Below are 15,981 nucleotides of genomic sequence, written 5' to 3' on the forward strand. Positions count from 1 at the left end.
ACAGAGGAAAGAGATCATTCTGAAGAAGCTGTACTAAATTTGTAAAGTGGATTGTGGGCATCTAGATACCTTGCAAACAGAGATAAAGAACTGATAGTATTAGATGCAGTACAGCCTGCAATTTATGTAATATATAGGTTGAAGGAGGTAATTAAACACTGCAGCACTTTGTAACCTTTCAGCACGTGAACCAGGTGAACGCAAGAAATTTTTGAATTTGGAAATCCTCTGAATATTTCTCACTTGTGTTGCAACACGAGGACCTGAGGAAATGCTCCATTTTGCTGTAAATTTAAAGGGATGCTGTTACATTTGTAGCTCCTTCTGGTTTCCTTTGAAGATGGGATAATCCTGGAGATATGTTTGTATAATCATTACGCAGCACAGGATAAAAGTTTTGGGTGAAATCCAGTCCATCTCATCTGTCTGTGTAATTTCATCCATCTAGATACGTGATGAAGCAGTCTTCCTATAATACATGCCTAGAGTCCATACGTAACTGATAGACATTGATAAGTGCTTTGGAAGGCTTCCCTAGTGAGATCCTGTCTGCTATACTTTTGGCATCCAAGCTGGGTGGCTACGAGCCTCCTTCTAGAGGCTACAGAGATAGCGTACTCCCCCCATTAACTGTATAGGCAAATGTAAACATTTGCTGTACAAGTACTTAAAAACCGAGATACAGACTCATGCCTCAAGTGAGCTATACCCAATCAAATGCTTTGCCAAAAAAGCAAATGTTACTCACCCTGACATTTTATTTTCTTCATACGTTACCATAATGATTTCTGCCTTCTAGAACACAACTGGGGAGGATTTCACCAGAGGGAGGTTTGCAAAAGTGAGGAATTCTGCCCATAACAAAGCCAGCTTCAGTGAAAACAGACACTCGTGCTTCTAGTGCCTCCTACATTAACAGTGTCACTGAGAAAACGGTCTCCTGCCTGCAGAGGGCATACAGCTCCTCAGTTTTCCCTGCCAAAATGTGCAGGGAACAGGGAGAAACTAATGGACCATACATAAAGGCGTTGCTGCACATTGCTGCACATGATGGATCAGGGATAGCTCCATGTATGCAGGGATACCAAAAGTGTAATTTCAGTGGAAAAACTGGACTCTTCCCAAGCATCCACATATCCCTCCACCAAAGCAATTTGATACTATACGTAGGGAACCCTGAAGCCTGTCCCAGACGTGTGGCCAGCAGGAACGTGCTGCAGGTACTGGTGCTCCTTAAAAATCATCTGTTTTCATTTGTGTCTCTCCATTTCCAGAGCTCCCAACACAGTGGCTCCTCTACCTCATTAGCATCCACCAAAGTTTGCAGCTCTATGGATGAAAATGATGGACCTGCAGAAGGTAACATTTGAAGGCTGACATTTCAAAGCAGTCAATGTAGTGATAACAGCAGCTGTGTAGGAAATGAGTCATTCTTCCTGCCGGAGAAGGTGGGAGCGATGCGGGCTGGATGACTCTGTGAGGAGGCTTGTCAGTCTTACCAAACCAGTTAGGTTCCCCCTGGATCAGATTTGTTCTGGACATCCTTATTCAGAGGTGGGGTTTTTTTCAGGATACTCTAGATATTAGTTCTGCAGGTGATGCAGTGCTGACTGGATTATTTCACTAATTTTTTGTCTTGTCTGGCATGGTACTAAAGACTATGCTGCAGTCCTGGGTCTTTACTCAGAAATTATTGGTCTCGCCCCATACCAAGGCTTTGAGCATGTTGGCTAAGGGATAGTGTCTGCTCCAATACTGCCAGTTCACACGCACATATACGTAAGGCTGTGTGTATGGTCACGTCTGACAGTAACTCTTCATGCTGCCTGTGAGTTTGGGCAAGCCCCAGCCCCCTTGTATCGTACCATTCACTTTTAATACTAAACTGGAACAAAGGAGAGCTGAAGATACAGTTAAAAGCACTGTCTTAGGGAGTGTAAATTCAATTCACATTTTTGAGAGGCTTTTTTAATTTACATTATGATACTTATATAGCAGTTTGTATCAGCTGCAGTTTACAGTCAGCTTTTAGAGGCATGTTAGGTATTTGTAACACGCTATTTCAAATATATTTAAAAATAATGGTACATGAATGAGCACTAAAACACATGAAACTACAAACTTTTCTTATGCTTAGACAGTGTGTAATGCAATTTTACCTAAACATCTGGTGCCCAGGTTGCATGCGAGGTAGTATTATTGAGAACATTTGTTTAAAAACTAAATATTTAATATTGGGGGAGGGGGAGAACTAGCACTTAGCACATGAGGAGTTTTATGGATGTCTCAGTTTACAGGATGTAATAAAATAAGTGCTTGAGTGTTGGACTTCTTTGGTACATATATTTAATCATGCTGTGTCAAGGAGATCCAACCCTTTTTGGAGGCTGGTCTGTGCTTGTGCAGATCACAGAGGCCTTTTCATAATTAAAAAAATACAATTTTGGTTTTGTCCTGGGGGCATATTGCAATGGGAATGGTAAACTATGTAACACTCGAATGGTGGTATGTTTGAACCCCAGAAGTCTTATTTTTCATTATTGTATCTGTGTGAAACCTGTTGAGTATATACAATGTCAGCAGCATGGTTTCACTGTACAGTAAGTGAGATACTGACTCTGAATGGTTTCCAGGCTCCTAAACCGTAGACTTAAAATGCGCATTATGTGCAACATCTGTGTTTCCTTCACTAACAATAAAAATGTACTAATGATTCTTTCAGAAGTGTTGGAGGAAGGTTTCCAGGTTCCAGCATCGATAGCAGAGCGATATAAAGTTGGAAGGACTATAGGAGATGGAAATTTTGCTATTGTGAAGGAGTGTATAGAAAGGTGAGGAGGATAATATGCTTATTACTGTAAAAATAATCATTAATGTCATGCTTTTTTCTAGATTGTATCTTTATTTGTAGACTATCGGACACGTAATAAGGTAATGTCTCAATGCCAGATGGAAAAACTAGCCTAATGCCCTCTCATATTAAAAAAGTAGTGAGTCCAAGGGACGATCTATGAATTTAATTCTTTGTGGGTTTTATGTTTTTTTTCCTGCTGCACTCTGCATGATTTTACCAGTTCTTTTTGGTAAATCTTTCTTGTTGCTCTGAAATAACATATTTTCTTGCAGTATATTCTTGCAACTCTCCCTTTACATTAGACTGCCGAAACGTTTCACATGTAGGAGCATTCTGTAAAGATGCCAGGAGGTTTTGTGTGTGCAGCGTAGTGGTGGTGGTCATCACAAGGAGCTGACTTTGGATCCATCTACTCTGCCATATGATACTGAGGAGTAACCTCTTCCATCTCTATCTTTAATTAAACGGGCATCTATCTCCTGCTTGCCTGCTTTATGCCATTGTATGAGCTCCATCCAACTTTAGGAGCCTGTACTGCAGACATCAAAATCTAACTTCTGCTGTGCCCTTTACTGTTAAGAGGTGAGAACAGTCACCCGTAAAGACTGGTATTAGACATCCACACCAGGTTAGAGAAGTCACAAGTCACCTCAAATGTCAGTGTTGCTGAAAGTGTCCAGGTTGTGTGGCTCAGGTGTCAGTTTCTAAATCTGGTCAGGCAGATCATGAACCAGGTTTGAACTGACTCTGCCCAATGTTAAGAGTGTAAAAAATAGGGAACAAAGACAGAAATGCTCTGAGCAGAACTGCAGGTGCCTTTTGGTGGTATTGTTAAAAATAGGAGAATATAGGGTAAAAAAGACAGAAGGTACTGTGCGTTAAATGATTGTAAGGCTGCTTATGTTAGATAGTAGCAGTGCAGAGAAGGCAAAAACTTGCCAGAGCTAGAGATGTCCAAAAGAAAGAACAATAGAGATGTCAAGGTCTGATAACGAAATTCCATGAGTGAAGTTTTATATCTCCTATTACCATATCTTAGAGAGGGGACTCTTACAGAAGACACTAACCTCACCCTTGGGCTCAGAGAAAGAACTTTTGCTCTTTAGCCTGTAAGAATGTGATGTTAACCCTAGAGAGTAAGTCAAGATTAGATCTCATGGCAGATGATGATAAATTAGTTTGGCTGGTTTTAAACTAGAGTCTCTTTGGAAAAAAAGACAGGTCCCACTTTGCATCTGAAAGAGTCTGGCAAGTCTAGGACCATGAAGACAGCTGCTGGGGAAAGGGGGAAGAGTGGATTTTGTATCAGCTGACAGTGTGCTTGCGGGACTTGGCCAAAGCTCTTGTGAGGCCTTTAGAGCTTTGTCAGGGTGAGTTCATGGTGGAGGTGGTCATCCGGAGGGCGATAGCTGTTCAGATCAAACCCCAGGGTCTCAACACTAAACTGGGGAATATGGAAACCTAAAGGGAGCAAAGCAAAATAATATGAAAACAAGAAAGCACTGTAAAACCCTATGGAGGGAGTATGACTGATGAAAAACATGGGTGAAAACACATAACTGAGAAAAAGACAAGCTAAAAGTAAAGCAAGTAGTGACTGAGAGAAACATTACAAGGCAAAATAAAAAAAAAGGTTGAGATTTTGATACACTGTCGTTCAGCTGAACATGCCAGTTGTGCTGAGAGACAGTTCAAATGTGCTAGTGTGCATTTTACAACTCTCTCTCAAGCTGAGAGAAAAGACATAAACAAAATTAAATATAGGTCCCACCACACCTAAAAATAATACTGATTACATTATCTTCGAGAGCTTAACTGAAAACTGTTTCCTGTCCTCTTGCCTATCCACCTGGTCCCAGAAGTATCCGGTAACATGAGGTATGTAGTGTATAGAATGATTACTCAGATATTCCAAGATACATACTCTTATGGTCTCTGAGACATACTATTCCACAGACCCCCTTTATACCAGAGAGTTACTACTTTGAGAGAGCTTGAGAATTAAAGTAGAATTATTTCTGTTAGTTTGCACTTCTAAAGCAGTATACCCTTGCCATCGCAAGTGTGGAAGAAGAAATTAAAGGCTCAGAGGGTAAATTAAAGCCAGGACATATAAAAGCCCTTCAAAAACATTCTTCACAGTCTTTCTAAGCAGAAAACACCTCACTTCAAAGTCTAATATGTCCATCATTTGTAGAGCCAGAATTGATGGGGTGATACTTGGGACAGAGGACTTTTCCACTTTCTTCTGACGTACAATTCCTCTGTGCATTAGACTTCAAAGAAATCGCATCATGAGGTGTTAAGCAAGTAGGAATGGGTCTTGTTACACATCTTCACTGATCACATAGATACTTCTCCGTAACTGTGGAGACCAGTCCGTGTGCACTGGTTAGCCACTCTGACGCTTCAAATGCATTCACAGGCATTTTCCTCTGACAACAAACAGTCCAAATAGAAACCAAAAACCATCTTCAAAATTTTCACATGGGGACTTCTAAATCCTATTCTGTGCATCTGTGAATGCACAGGCACGCACACACACACAAATACATTTCATGCGCACACAAATAATGAAGATAGATTTTTGTCTCCAGTGCAATGGAAATCTCCGTAAACTTTGCAAAAAGTTAAAACAGCCAGGGAGCATGGCACGGAGCCCTGTTATGAAGTAGAGGTCTAACTTCGTGCCCTGCATTAGCGCTGTGGGTCCAGACCTTCATCCAGCCATAACGTGTTTCCTACTTTGTGTGGCACCTTTTTATTGTTTGGGTTGAGTGATAAGTGAGAGGTGATACACCCGTTTCACTGTGAGTTTCTGGCATGGCTCTGCATATTTTTTGGTGGGTATGTAAGCTGCAACGCTGCTGACAGCCTGCGGTTCTGCAGCTTTTCAGGGGAAAGGATTTGCATTATCTTAGCTTTAATTTGCTTTTTACCAAAACAAAGAGCAGTCAGAGTTGTCATCTGCTCGTTACATATCTGCTCCATCATATGTGCAATTTGTCCTGTGGTGTTTTTATATGTGTTCATTTTTAACTTTCAGATACTTCCAAATTCTGACATTTCCTCACTAGCTCAGATTTCCCAGTGTTTTGGAGTGCATGGAGTCTCCCATGGCCAACAAAACCCATCAATTTCCTTTCTCATGACAGAAAGGAAGCGTTCCTAGGGCAACCAAGCAGCTTGAAAGAGACTCCTATTGAAAGAGGGCATATTTGGTCTGAGTTTGAACTCCAGATATCTTAATTTCTAATATTCCTTCTCCTGCCTCCTTCCATTTCCAAAAAATAGTGTTTGTGTCTCTGTTTGTCCCCTCACTGAGCTGGGACTGTGGCCACCAATCGGCAGCACCGGGAAGGGGCATCCCATGTGGAGTGTGGCCCATTTCTGGGGGTGTAGCATTGATCCCCTTTTGGGGGGGAGTACAGATATGAGAAGTTTTTAAATTTTCTTTGCTTAAGTCTTGAACAGCCATGCTGTACTTTTTTCCCCAAGTCATAAACGTCATCATCCAGTGTGATTTCTTTGAACAGTCTTTTAATTGACGTCTTAATACAGACTGTCTTTGATCCCTGCTGACCTGGGAACAGAATTAATATTTTGGGTTCTTTTTTCTTTTTACTGAAGTCCCCATTTTCCCTTGAATTAATACCTAGTGGTACATCATTGCCAGAGGAGGTCTGAATGCTTAAATATGGCAATGAAAATGCCCAGTCATTTTCCTAATGCAGTGTTTTCAGTTTATGACTCACTTTGCATGTTCCTACTTGACAGACTGTGCCCACTTTTAGGCATGTTTATTTCTCTATTTAACTTATTATATACCAATTTAATGTATCAATTTGACTATGTTTTTCTAAATGAAGAACGAAAAAAATCACCCCAAATTCTTGAGAAGTTATTTTTTTCTTCATTTTTTAACAAAGCATATGCCTAAGGGTAATGTATTAGACTTTTTTAAACTCTTTAGATTTTTATTACAAAAAGAAAGCATTTCAGTAAGAGCTTTCTCTTATATTATCCATTCTTCATTTAACCTTATAGTGAAACTAGAGCTTGTGAACAGAGCTTCTTGGTATCGTCCTTACAGTCATCTTTTTGTTTTGTAACTTGGTTAAGAAATAGTCAACTTGTCTACAAGCTTAGTTTTCTATCTTAGCATTCTATATAATATCTATGTATATGGTAGTGATAAATATTACATGGTTTAAAAAAAAAAAACCACCACCAAAAAGGAAATGTGTTCTCATCCTGAACTAATTCTTTATAATTTCTTACCGTCTCCAGAGATATCATATTCTGTCCCATAAATATCATATCTAACTCTGCTAGGTAGTATTGCATACTTACTGAATATATAGAAGATTATTACAAGGACTGACATTTTTGTCTTAGCAGTTGTGAGTGCTAAGATAAAACAAATGACTCTTCATTTTAAGTAAAAAATTAAATGTATTTTCCGTGGCTTGTATTCTTTTGTTTAATAGGAAACAAACCTTTTTGGTTTTGAGAAGATTTGGATCTGTAAATACTATATAATATTTTTATAGAAAACTGCAGAAGATATAACAAGTACCACTACAAAATGAAAAAAAAAAAAAATCAAGTTATTTCGTTTCAAAAACACTGAAATGTCTTCATTTAAAATAAAAAAATGCTCAATGCTTTTTTCTCAGGCACACATATTCAATAAATTTGGCTCAAGTTCACAATACCAGACAGATCCAAGCTTCATTTCTTGAGAAAACAAATACTTGAATAGAATTCTTGCCCAGATCTACCGTGCTCAAATGACAAATTTAAACTTGACTGAGAAAAATATTCAATGCGATTGAACATTCAACTTTTTCTTTTCTCTTTCCTCAGATCAACTGGTAGAGAATATGCTCTGAAAATAATCAAAAAAAGTAAATGTAGAGGAAAAGTAAGTACAAAAAAAATCAAGACAAAATTTTTTTTTTCAAGAAGCGTTTTGTGAAAGATCACTTTGGTGCTGTTGGTATTTGTCTTCTTCCTGGCAAGTGTTTGAATCTTTTTGGTTGAAGTCTTTGCCTGCCCTCTGGACACCCTTGGAGTATCAGTATAAAAGGCTGCAATGTGCCTTCTAGATGCACGTGTTCATTCTCCAGTTGGTTGGCTGTGGGTGGTTACACTCACTCCCCTTGCTTTTTACCCCTGTAATTATGTTCTCCAGCTTTCATAATCCCAGATGTTATAGAAAACAGAAAAATACTACTGCTAATTATAACAACACCAGTCACTATGTCTAAACAGTATGTAAATTAATCAAACTGATGTCAGTTTTATAGTAAGTGAATTTCTGTTAGCTTTTGAAATCTGTAAGAAAAAAGTTCTCGGAGAAGATGCTATCATGTTTTTAAACGGAAGGATTCTGCACTGGAGAAAAAAATGTAGAAGCTTCTACATTTAACCTGTCTCTGCATCAGAAACATATCTTTTCCTCCATTTCTTTTTGTGTTATACTCTCTCGGTTCTTTCAGTCGTCACACTGATGTTGTTTCTGGATGTGTTCCTTCCATATTTCTGGAGGCAGCGTCTGTTACCTTTTAAAAAACCCTGAAGAATCCATGCAGGTCCCAATTCCCTTTGCATTTTCCACTGTACAATGGAGGTAAAAGTTTTTCCCACCAACCCATAGTCATTAAAGATTTCTTTTGTGTGGCAGGAACACATGATCCAGAATGAGGTATCTATTTTAAGACGAGTCAAGCATCCCAATATTGTACTTCTGATTGAGGAGATGGACATGCCCACTGAGTTGTACCTTGTCATGGAACTTGTAAAGGTGAGTATTTTGGAGACTGCTTATTAAGAATTGTTTCAACCATACTGGGAAATTTCATTGGTACTAAAGCTTACTAAAAATTGTGGAATGACAGAATAATTTAGAATGGAAGGGGTCTCTGAAGGTAGTCTTGTCCAGCACCCCACTGAAAGATGTGTAACCCACTGTCAGATTTTTTTTTATAGCTTTCCAATATTTCAAATATTTGTCTAACTTTCTGTAAGCCACACTCAGAAGTGCTCTGTGGACAGTACTTTGGAGATCACCAGTTTTATTTGCTCTCCCAAAAGAAGTCTCTTTAAAAAGTTTTATCTTAAAGAAATGCACCTGCCCTGAGGTGAACTGAAAATACACCCAGTCCAAATAGCTGTAAATACCAGCCTTCAAAATTCTATGATATAGTTTAATTACATTTTATTAATTTATGTTAAATTTAAACAATATTACCTGTCTTTTTAATCTGCTGATTTATATTAACAAATTGTCAGGCTTGCCTCCTTGATAATAATCTAAATTTAAGTTGGAGGAGGGGGGAAGTGAAAGAGAGAAACCTGCTATTGAAAGTATCTTTCTATTCTGAAAAGTAAGTTTGCGAATGCAGTATCTTATTTTTTGGAACCTATCTATTTCTTCATACTAACTTCCAGGTCTCATGCATTTATTGCACTCGCTGGTGGAATTACGTATTCAAACTGGATTATGAAACTCGGACCAGGTCATCCCTTGTCCCCAGACTGTCAACAATGCAGTGCAAGAAATATGAATTTAGCTCTTGGTTCTGGTACTAATACACAAGTATTTCACTGCGCATAACAGGTGGTGAAAATATATTTGAGTAAATTGTACAAACTAGGACAGAGAACCACTGAGGACATCTTGTCCTCCATACTTACTTTAAGCAAATACACTTGTTTTTCATAGTCACTAACAGGATTAGCAATTCTCCTTCCTTCCTCAAGTATTCTGTGGGAAGAAGATCTTTCCAGCAGCCACCTCCATGTCTGTACCTTGATCAGCATGTTCTCCTGGGGCAGCCTACAATGCCTACACCTGGGAAACCCACAGTTTTTATTGTTTAAGGACAAAGGTTACCATAAAGCTGTGCAGCAGCAGCAGCATTTGTGTGCAGGCCTGTTGTATGTGCACACTCAACACTTGTGAGCAAATCAGGCAGTCTGAACCGTGGCAGCCAGATCACTTCCACTTAAATTAAAAGTGTGGTCACCTTCAATAGACATCCTCTGTATCTGTGGTTAGAAACAAGCACCACCAGAGGTCGTGAGAGAAAGCAATTTTGGCAAGCAGGTTTGTTATCTGCTTTGCTCTGGTTATAGGCAGAAATTGGGGGATGCTCTTAATGCGGGCACCTCGTTGAGTTGTTAGTTAGGATGATCCCAGGCCCAAGTGTTTCTTAAAGAACTCAATCTCTGGGCTGGAATACAAGAGCCGGGAGAATTAAAAGTTTTTTGTTTTGTTCCATTATCGCCCACGCTCCGTGGCAGCAGCGGCGACACAAACCATGTTCCCAGTGCAGAGCTGGGAGGCTGTCAAGTGTGGCCCATGGGTGAATGGCCACAGATTTTCCCTGTCCTTGTGGCAGTCTGGGACAGCCTTGTTATGCATGAGAAGCTCAGGCCATGCCCCACATCTCAGGAGACGGCAATATTGTCCTCTTAGGTTTGAGCCTGCCAGGTGCCGTACTTGGCTTGAGTGGTGCTATGGAGGTTATGGTCCCGCTAACCCTGTTGTCCACCACCTCCAAGCTCTGTGGAAGCACACTGGGACATGCTGGTGGCAAGGAGATGACGGTGTACCCAGCATCCCCATTTTGTCTCTGATGGAGAGATTAAATCATAAGAAAAAAGCAAAGCACTGGCACTCTTCCATGCCACAAATCCCATTGTGTAACCAGTCCCAGAAGAATTTCCCCACCTTCTTCATAGTCACAGCCATCTTTTGCACTTGGGAGTGCAATGTGAAGTAGCACAGCTTCAGATCACACGCCATTAGCCATCTAACACTATTTTAATCATAATTGCTGCTCTTTTCTATGATAAGTGAGCTCACTCTGAGATCCATACTACTGTAGGTTTTTCACAGTGTCCATGAGAGCTTGTTCAAAGGTACCTCAATACCCTTGCACAGCGTTGTAATCTAATGTAGCCACAGCTTCAGCCTGCATTGACAAATCCTTCATCTTGGCCCCATGAGGTGTGCTAAGAAGTAAAAGCTGTGCCTTGTCTAACATGCCAAGATGTAAGCACATAGCTGGTTTTATGGGTGCAACCTGTTGTGCTATTCACGCTTGAAAAATGTTCAAACTGTAGTCTCTGGTGGATTTTTAATCAAAGTCCTACTCAGCTAAATAAGAGAGGAGGGAACCGACAACTCTTACAAAACAACTAGCATAAAAGATGTATATAAAGGAAACCATCCATTATATTCACTTTCTGGAAAATCTGTTTTATTGCACTCTTTTTTCTTTACACTTCAGGGTTGTTGCACATACTGAGATATTTATGCTTTTAGTTATGCTATAGAAGGGCTTTACAGGCATCTCTGTAGTTCAGATATCCTAGGGAGCACTGTTTTAATGTGCTTTACTTTTATGTGGAATAATGGAAGAAATTTTGAAGAAATAGCCTGTTCCTGGGAAGTTAACTTTTCTTCTTTGAAAAAAAAATCTATTCTGTAATATTTAATTGCTAGCAAAAAAAAAAAAAAAAAAAAGCCTTGTTATACTCTATGGGCACCAGGGAAGGTATTTCTGGAAAGACATTAATTGTTAATTCACCAATTGCTGACTGTTACCGTTTCATAGCATGCACTGTTAGAATTGATTAACCATCTGTTATTGACTGACTTTTGAAGACCTGACTTTAAATCAAACTCACAGACAGGAAAGAAATTCAAGGAGAAAAGGCTTGATACTGCAGAGCACGGTTTCAGTTAATACCACCCTGCATTAATTGGCAGTAACATGTTTGACATAAGTGGCTGCTGCAAATACTGCCCTCACCTCATGGCAGATAGGCCATTCATTGCTTTGTAAAGTGTAAGAAAAAGCACTTCATAAATACAAATATAAACACATTGCAAGTGGTGCTTGTAAAAGGAAGCAAGGACCTGGTTTCTGGCACGTTGCCTTTTAACACAGCGAAACAAAATTGTTATTCAAACCTAACAGGGGTTTGGCCAATTTAACAAGCAAGATTTATTGCAGAGTTTCCTTTACTGCTCCAGGATATGATTTCACTTTTGCAGAAGAAAAGAGAGATTATATCATTTACATAACAAGGTAATAAATAAATAATTGGTTACTGTACTTCCAAGTACACTTCCTCATGTGCACAGATGATAAAAACTGCATTCAGATGTTACTGGTCCCATTTCACTCCAGAACAGGGGATTTAAGACTGAAATGTCATCCTGAACTCACCCCTTGTGCCTGAATAAATGATAGTGACCTGCTGTGTGAATCGGCTAAGCAGAACCTTGCAGGTTAAAGTGCTCTTCAGGGAAAGGGAAGTCTGAAAACAATTCTGCCTGATATAGCTGTCAGCTTTGTTAACTCTTTGCAGGATATCACCTCTTTCTTAACTGCAGAGAATCCCACAGGCTAAATATATGCTCTCTTTTCTTACCAGGCTACCTGGTAAGAAACTTTACCAAGTAGGCTGCTGAACTGGAGAAAAGGATTCTGCTTCAGATTGGCTTGACCGTCTGTTAATGAGCTCTGCAGCATCTATATTTTTCTGAGTTTAAGCTTGCCTTGCGCGTTAACATTTGCTCTTTTTCTTCTGACTTTGGGCTGAAATTTTCCCTTCTCTTTTTAAGGTTCAGCTTCTTTCCTTCTCGCCCCTCACATCTGAGCTTGGGCTGTTTTCTTTGTTTGGAGGCAGATCCTTTGCTGGTGTTATTGACACTTCTCCTGAGCATCTGGAATTTATTAGATAAGACCACAGATCTGTCTAATCCACTACCTCATGTTAAAAAGCTGCTGGTACAGGGGCTTCACAGGAAGGCGCTTAGGGAAGATAGATTATTTACCCCACATATTTTGCCACATACTGATATCTAATACGTAGGGATCAGTTAATGCCATGAAGTACACGGTATTGTACTTTTGCCAAATATTTGGCCTTTCTCTCTAATCCTGTATCTGGTTTAGGTTGGCCTTTTTTTCCTCCTTTTCCTTGACGCTGTGTATCTTGATGTATCTTGATCAGTCGTCATCCAGAGCAAGAAGTTTTGATGTGGTCCAGATTTGACAATGGTTGGCTGCAAGCAGTTTCCAAAGCTGGGGTTTTGCATCTACAGTGGGAATAAACCTGCCCTGGCAAACTTCAGCTGCACCTCAACAATGCAAAATTTTTAATAATTTGTTTTGGTTTTTTTTAACAAATAATGTCTATTTTCTCAGGCTTGAGTCTTTGGTGGTTGTCTTTTCCTACCTCTTTCCCTGTAGCCATGATACCTGGAAAATCCTTTTTTTGACTCTTCCCCCTCTTCCTTTCTCTTAGTGAAAACAGTTTTTATTCTGGAGCTGAGCCTTTAAAAAGTCCACCGAATAACTTGAAGCTGCTGATAAAATCATGATTTGGCAAAGCTGGGACTCCTCTGTTGCCTTCAGAAAATACCTACTTTTTCTTTAAAATACAGGTTCCTGTGATATATTCATTTCCTTTACGTTTTGACTGCAGCAGGGATATTTTGCATTGTTTCTGCAGAATTATCATTTCTCTCCTCTTTTTTTTTTTTTTTTACCCTGTTGCTCTGTGTTTCTTTTGTGGTGCTTCTTTGATTTTGGCTGAAGACCCAATACCTCTGAGTAGTATCTCTCAAAAGATGTTTGTTTTTATCTCCACTTTGTCAAGCTTCTTCCTTAATCTCTTCTTTAAACTTATTTTCTGGTCTTTCTCCAAGCACTTACATGTTCTTCTTCCCACTTGCCAGCTCAACTCTGGAAACTCAGCCCAAATGTCATAGCTGCCTCAGATCCTGGTGAAGATCATTGCGGCTTCGAGGACTTCCACTTAATTTTCCTTTTCTTTCTTTCTCTCTTCTTTCTTGTTTTTCTGTCACTGGCAGTAGCTTTTAGCTGAATTAGACAGCATGACAAACTGGAAATAGGACAAGCTGCCATCTGTGTTTGTAGCTGTGGTGAAATACTAATGTTAATTCTTAAGTGTCTTCCAGCATGATTGTCTGACATAGATGCTGGGAAGTGCTTCTGTATTAGCTGCAAGAAGAGCATCACACTACCAAAGACTTCACATCTGGTGTAGAGAAAGTGTTTTCTAAAATCCATGTTTTCAAAGTTTTATGAGTCTTTTAAAATATGCTAGCAGCAATGACAGGTAGCCAGTTTGAGTTTTACTCCCAATTTCTTTGTTTTTCTGGAATTCAGTCAGACTTTGGGCAAAAATTTGATGGCAGCCTGCTGCTGATTATAATAGAGTGGCAAGGGTTGGTACATGGCATCGTGACAGGCAAGTATGTAGGCATACCAGAAATTTGCAACAGGGGCTCTGAACACACAGGTTGGCGAGTGCTGGACATGTTACGAAAGCAGCAGCAGGTGGGGACAGTTTGCAGTGCAGACTCCAGCCTCTTGGCTGACCAACAGACCATGACAAATGGTTCTGAATTACTGATATGTTCAGCTGCCATTATGGGGGATGTCATCATAGTACCCAAAGTTTATAGCTGCAAGGAAACTGTACTGGTCCTCCATCTTCATCCTCTATGAATGATGCTCCTTGACCTTCCCTAAATTTTTCAGTCATTTCACAAGCAGTGTGGTTCATATGCCGTGGTCATTTTGCTCCAGGGAGGAGATCTTTTTGATGCTATTACTTCCACCAACAAATACACAGAGCGGGATGCCAGTGGGATGCTTTACAATCTGGCCAGTGCCATCAAATATCTTCACAGCCTGAACATCGTCCACAGGGATATCAAGCCGGAGAATCTACTGGTGAGTGAAAATGCAGCTTTCAATATTTTTGATAACTCATGAGTGTGTGAGAGGTTTGCACTTCTCCCTCCCTCCCTCCACACACACCCCAGGTTTATTTCAGTCTTTTAAGTCATTGGTCTTTAATTTTAACCTTGGCATTTGTAAAGCTTTCCTAAGAATAACAGCTATCACAAAAAGTACAGTAACATCATCTGGTATGTCTAGACTGTTCCCCAGGACACAGCAACAGAGTTGTTCCAGTGATCACTAGAAGTGACCTTTCAGTGAGCTGCAGTATAATTTAAACCTTCTCATAAATACAGAGGTTTTTCTGTCGTCAATAGAGCATTCTGTGCTTCTGCAGCTGCCTCAGTAATTAGCAGGAGTTCAGTTTTACAAACATAATGGGTATAAATGTTGTGCCCTAATCATGTAGTATGTCAAGGCAGAACCAGGGAGAGACTTCAGTGTCCTTCCTTTCCCTGCTGCATCTCCCAAATAATCCTATAGCACTTTTTATTAATAAACTTTACTAAATAGCCTGAATCTTCCTTTTCCTGACTGAATCTATATAAGCCCTACCCACTGAAGACAATGAAAAACACACCCTGACAATTAATCCTTCTGAGGATTTTGCACTCTTGAATGCAGCAATTGTGTTCTCCAACTTAGTTTTATTTCTTTTGAGAAATTAATTTCTCCTAATTATTTCACTGTTCTCTGAGTTTTCCTGAATTTGCTGACGTGTTCCACTATCAAGATGTCCCAATTCTCCATGTATTCTGCAACCACGGAACAGTTTAAGATACCTAGAATATCAGTTCTGTCAGCTGTATACTGTCTGCCATGACTTAGTGCATTTAGTCCTGCCTGACACTGAAGAGGTTTTATGGGAAAGTTGACTCAAGTAGGTCTTACTAAACTTCCAGGGAGTGGGATTTTTACAGTTGAGGTTCCTCTAGTGGCAGGTGCCTTTGGAGTTCTGGGTGAGGAAGTAGCCTGCCCTTGTTTTCCAGAAACTGGTAAAATATGTTGGGTGGAAGTTTCACTAGACACTAATGATTTGATACTTCTTTTGCTGCCCTTGTGCTGCTGTTCATAGGTGACTGCACACAGAAGTTATAGAAATCACATGCCAGGGTTCATTAATGCTGTGACTTGGAGTGGGCAGGAGGGTCTTCATCTGGGAAAGGCTTGTCCTTCTGTCGTTTTGGCATGTCTCTAAATGCCTGGGTCTGACAACAGTAGAGTAAAGCTTTTGGAGGAAGAGAGAAAGGTAGGCAGGAAGTGGGGGCAACAGGGGAAGGATTAAATTTGCCTGCCCAGCCCTCTCTGGTAATTATCCCCTACCAGGTG

The 15,981-nt window shown here is 40.0% G+C and overlaps 1 protein-coding gene across 4 annotated transcripts in view; it reads left to right on the forward strand.

Annotated features, from left to right (window-relative positions):
* DCLK1 (doublecortin like kinase 1) overlaps positions 1–15,981 on the forward strand; it is a 256,342-nt gene that overhangs the window by 205,421 nt on the left and 34,940 nt on the right. For all 4 annotated transcript variants that reach the window (XM_064441011.1, XM_064441012.1, XM_009511334.2 and 1 more), the window contains 5 exons: positions 1,275–1,359; positions 2,723–2,831; positions 7,724–7,781; positions 8,544–8,663; positions 14,497–14,643. In XM_064441011.1, the coding sequence (XP_064297081.1) occupies positions 1,275–1,359; positions 2,723–2,831; positions 7,724–7,781; positions 8,544–8,663; positions 14,497–14,643 (519 nt within the window). The remainder of the gene's footprint in view (positions 1–1,274; positions 1,360–2,722; positions 2,832–7,723; positions 7,782–8,543; positions 8,664–14,496; positions 14,644–15,981) is intronic.

Source organism: Phalacrocorax carbo, chromosome 1, assembly GCF_963921805.1.
Source record: "Phalacrocorax carbo chromosome 1, bPhaCar2.1, whole genome shotgun sequence".
NCBI lineage: Eukaryota > Metazoa > Chordata > Aves > Suliformes > Phalacrocoracidae > Phalacrocorax > Phalacrocorax carbo.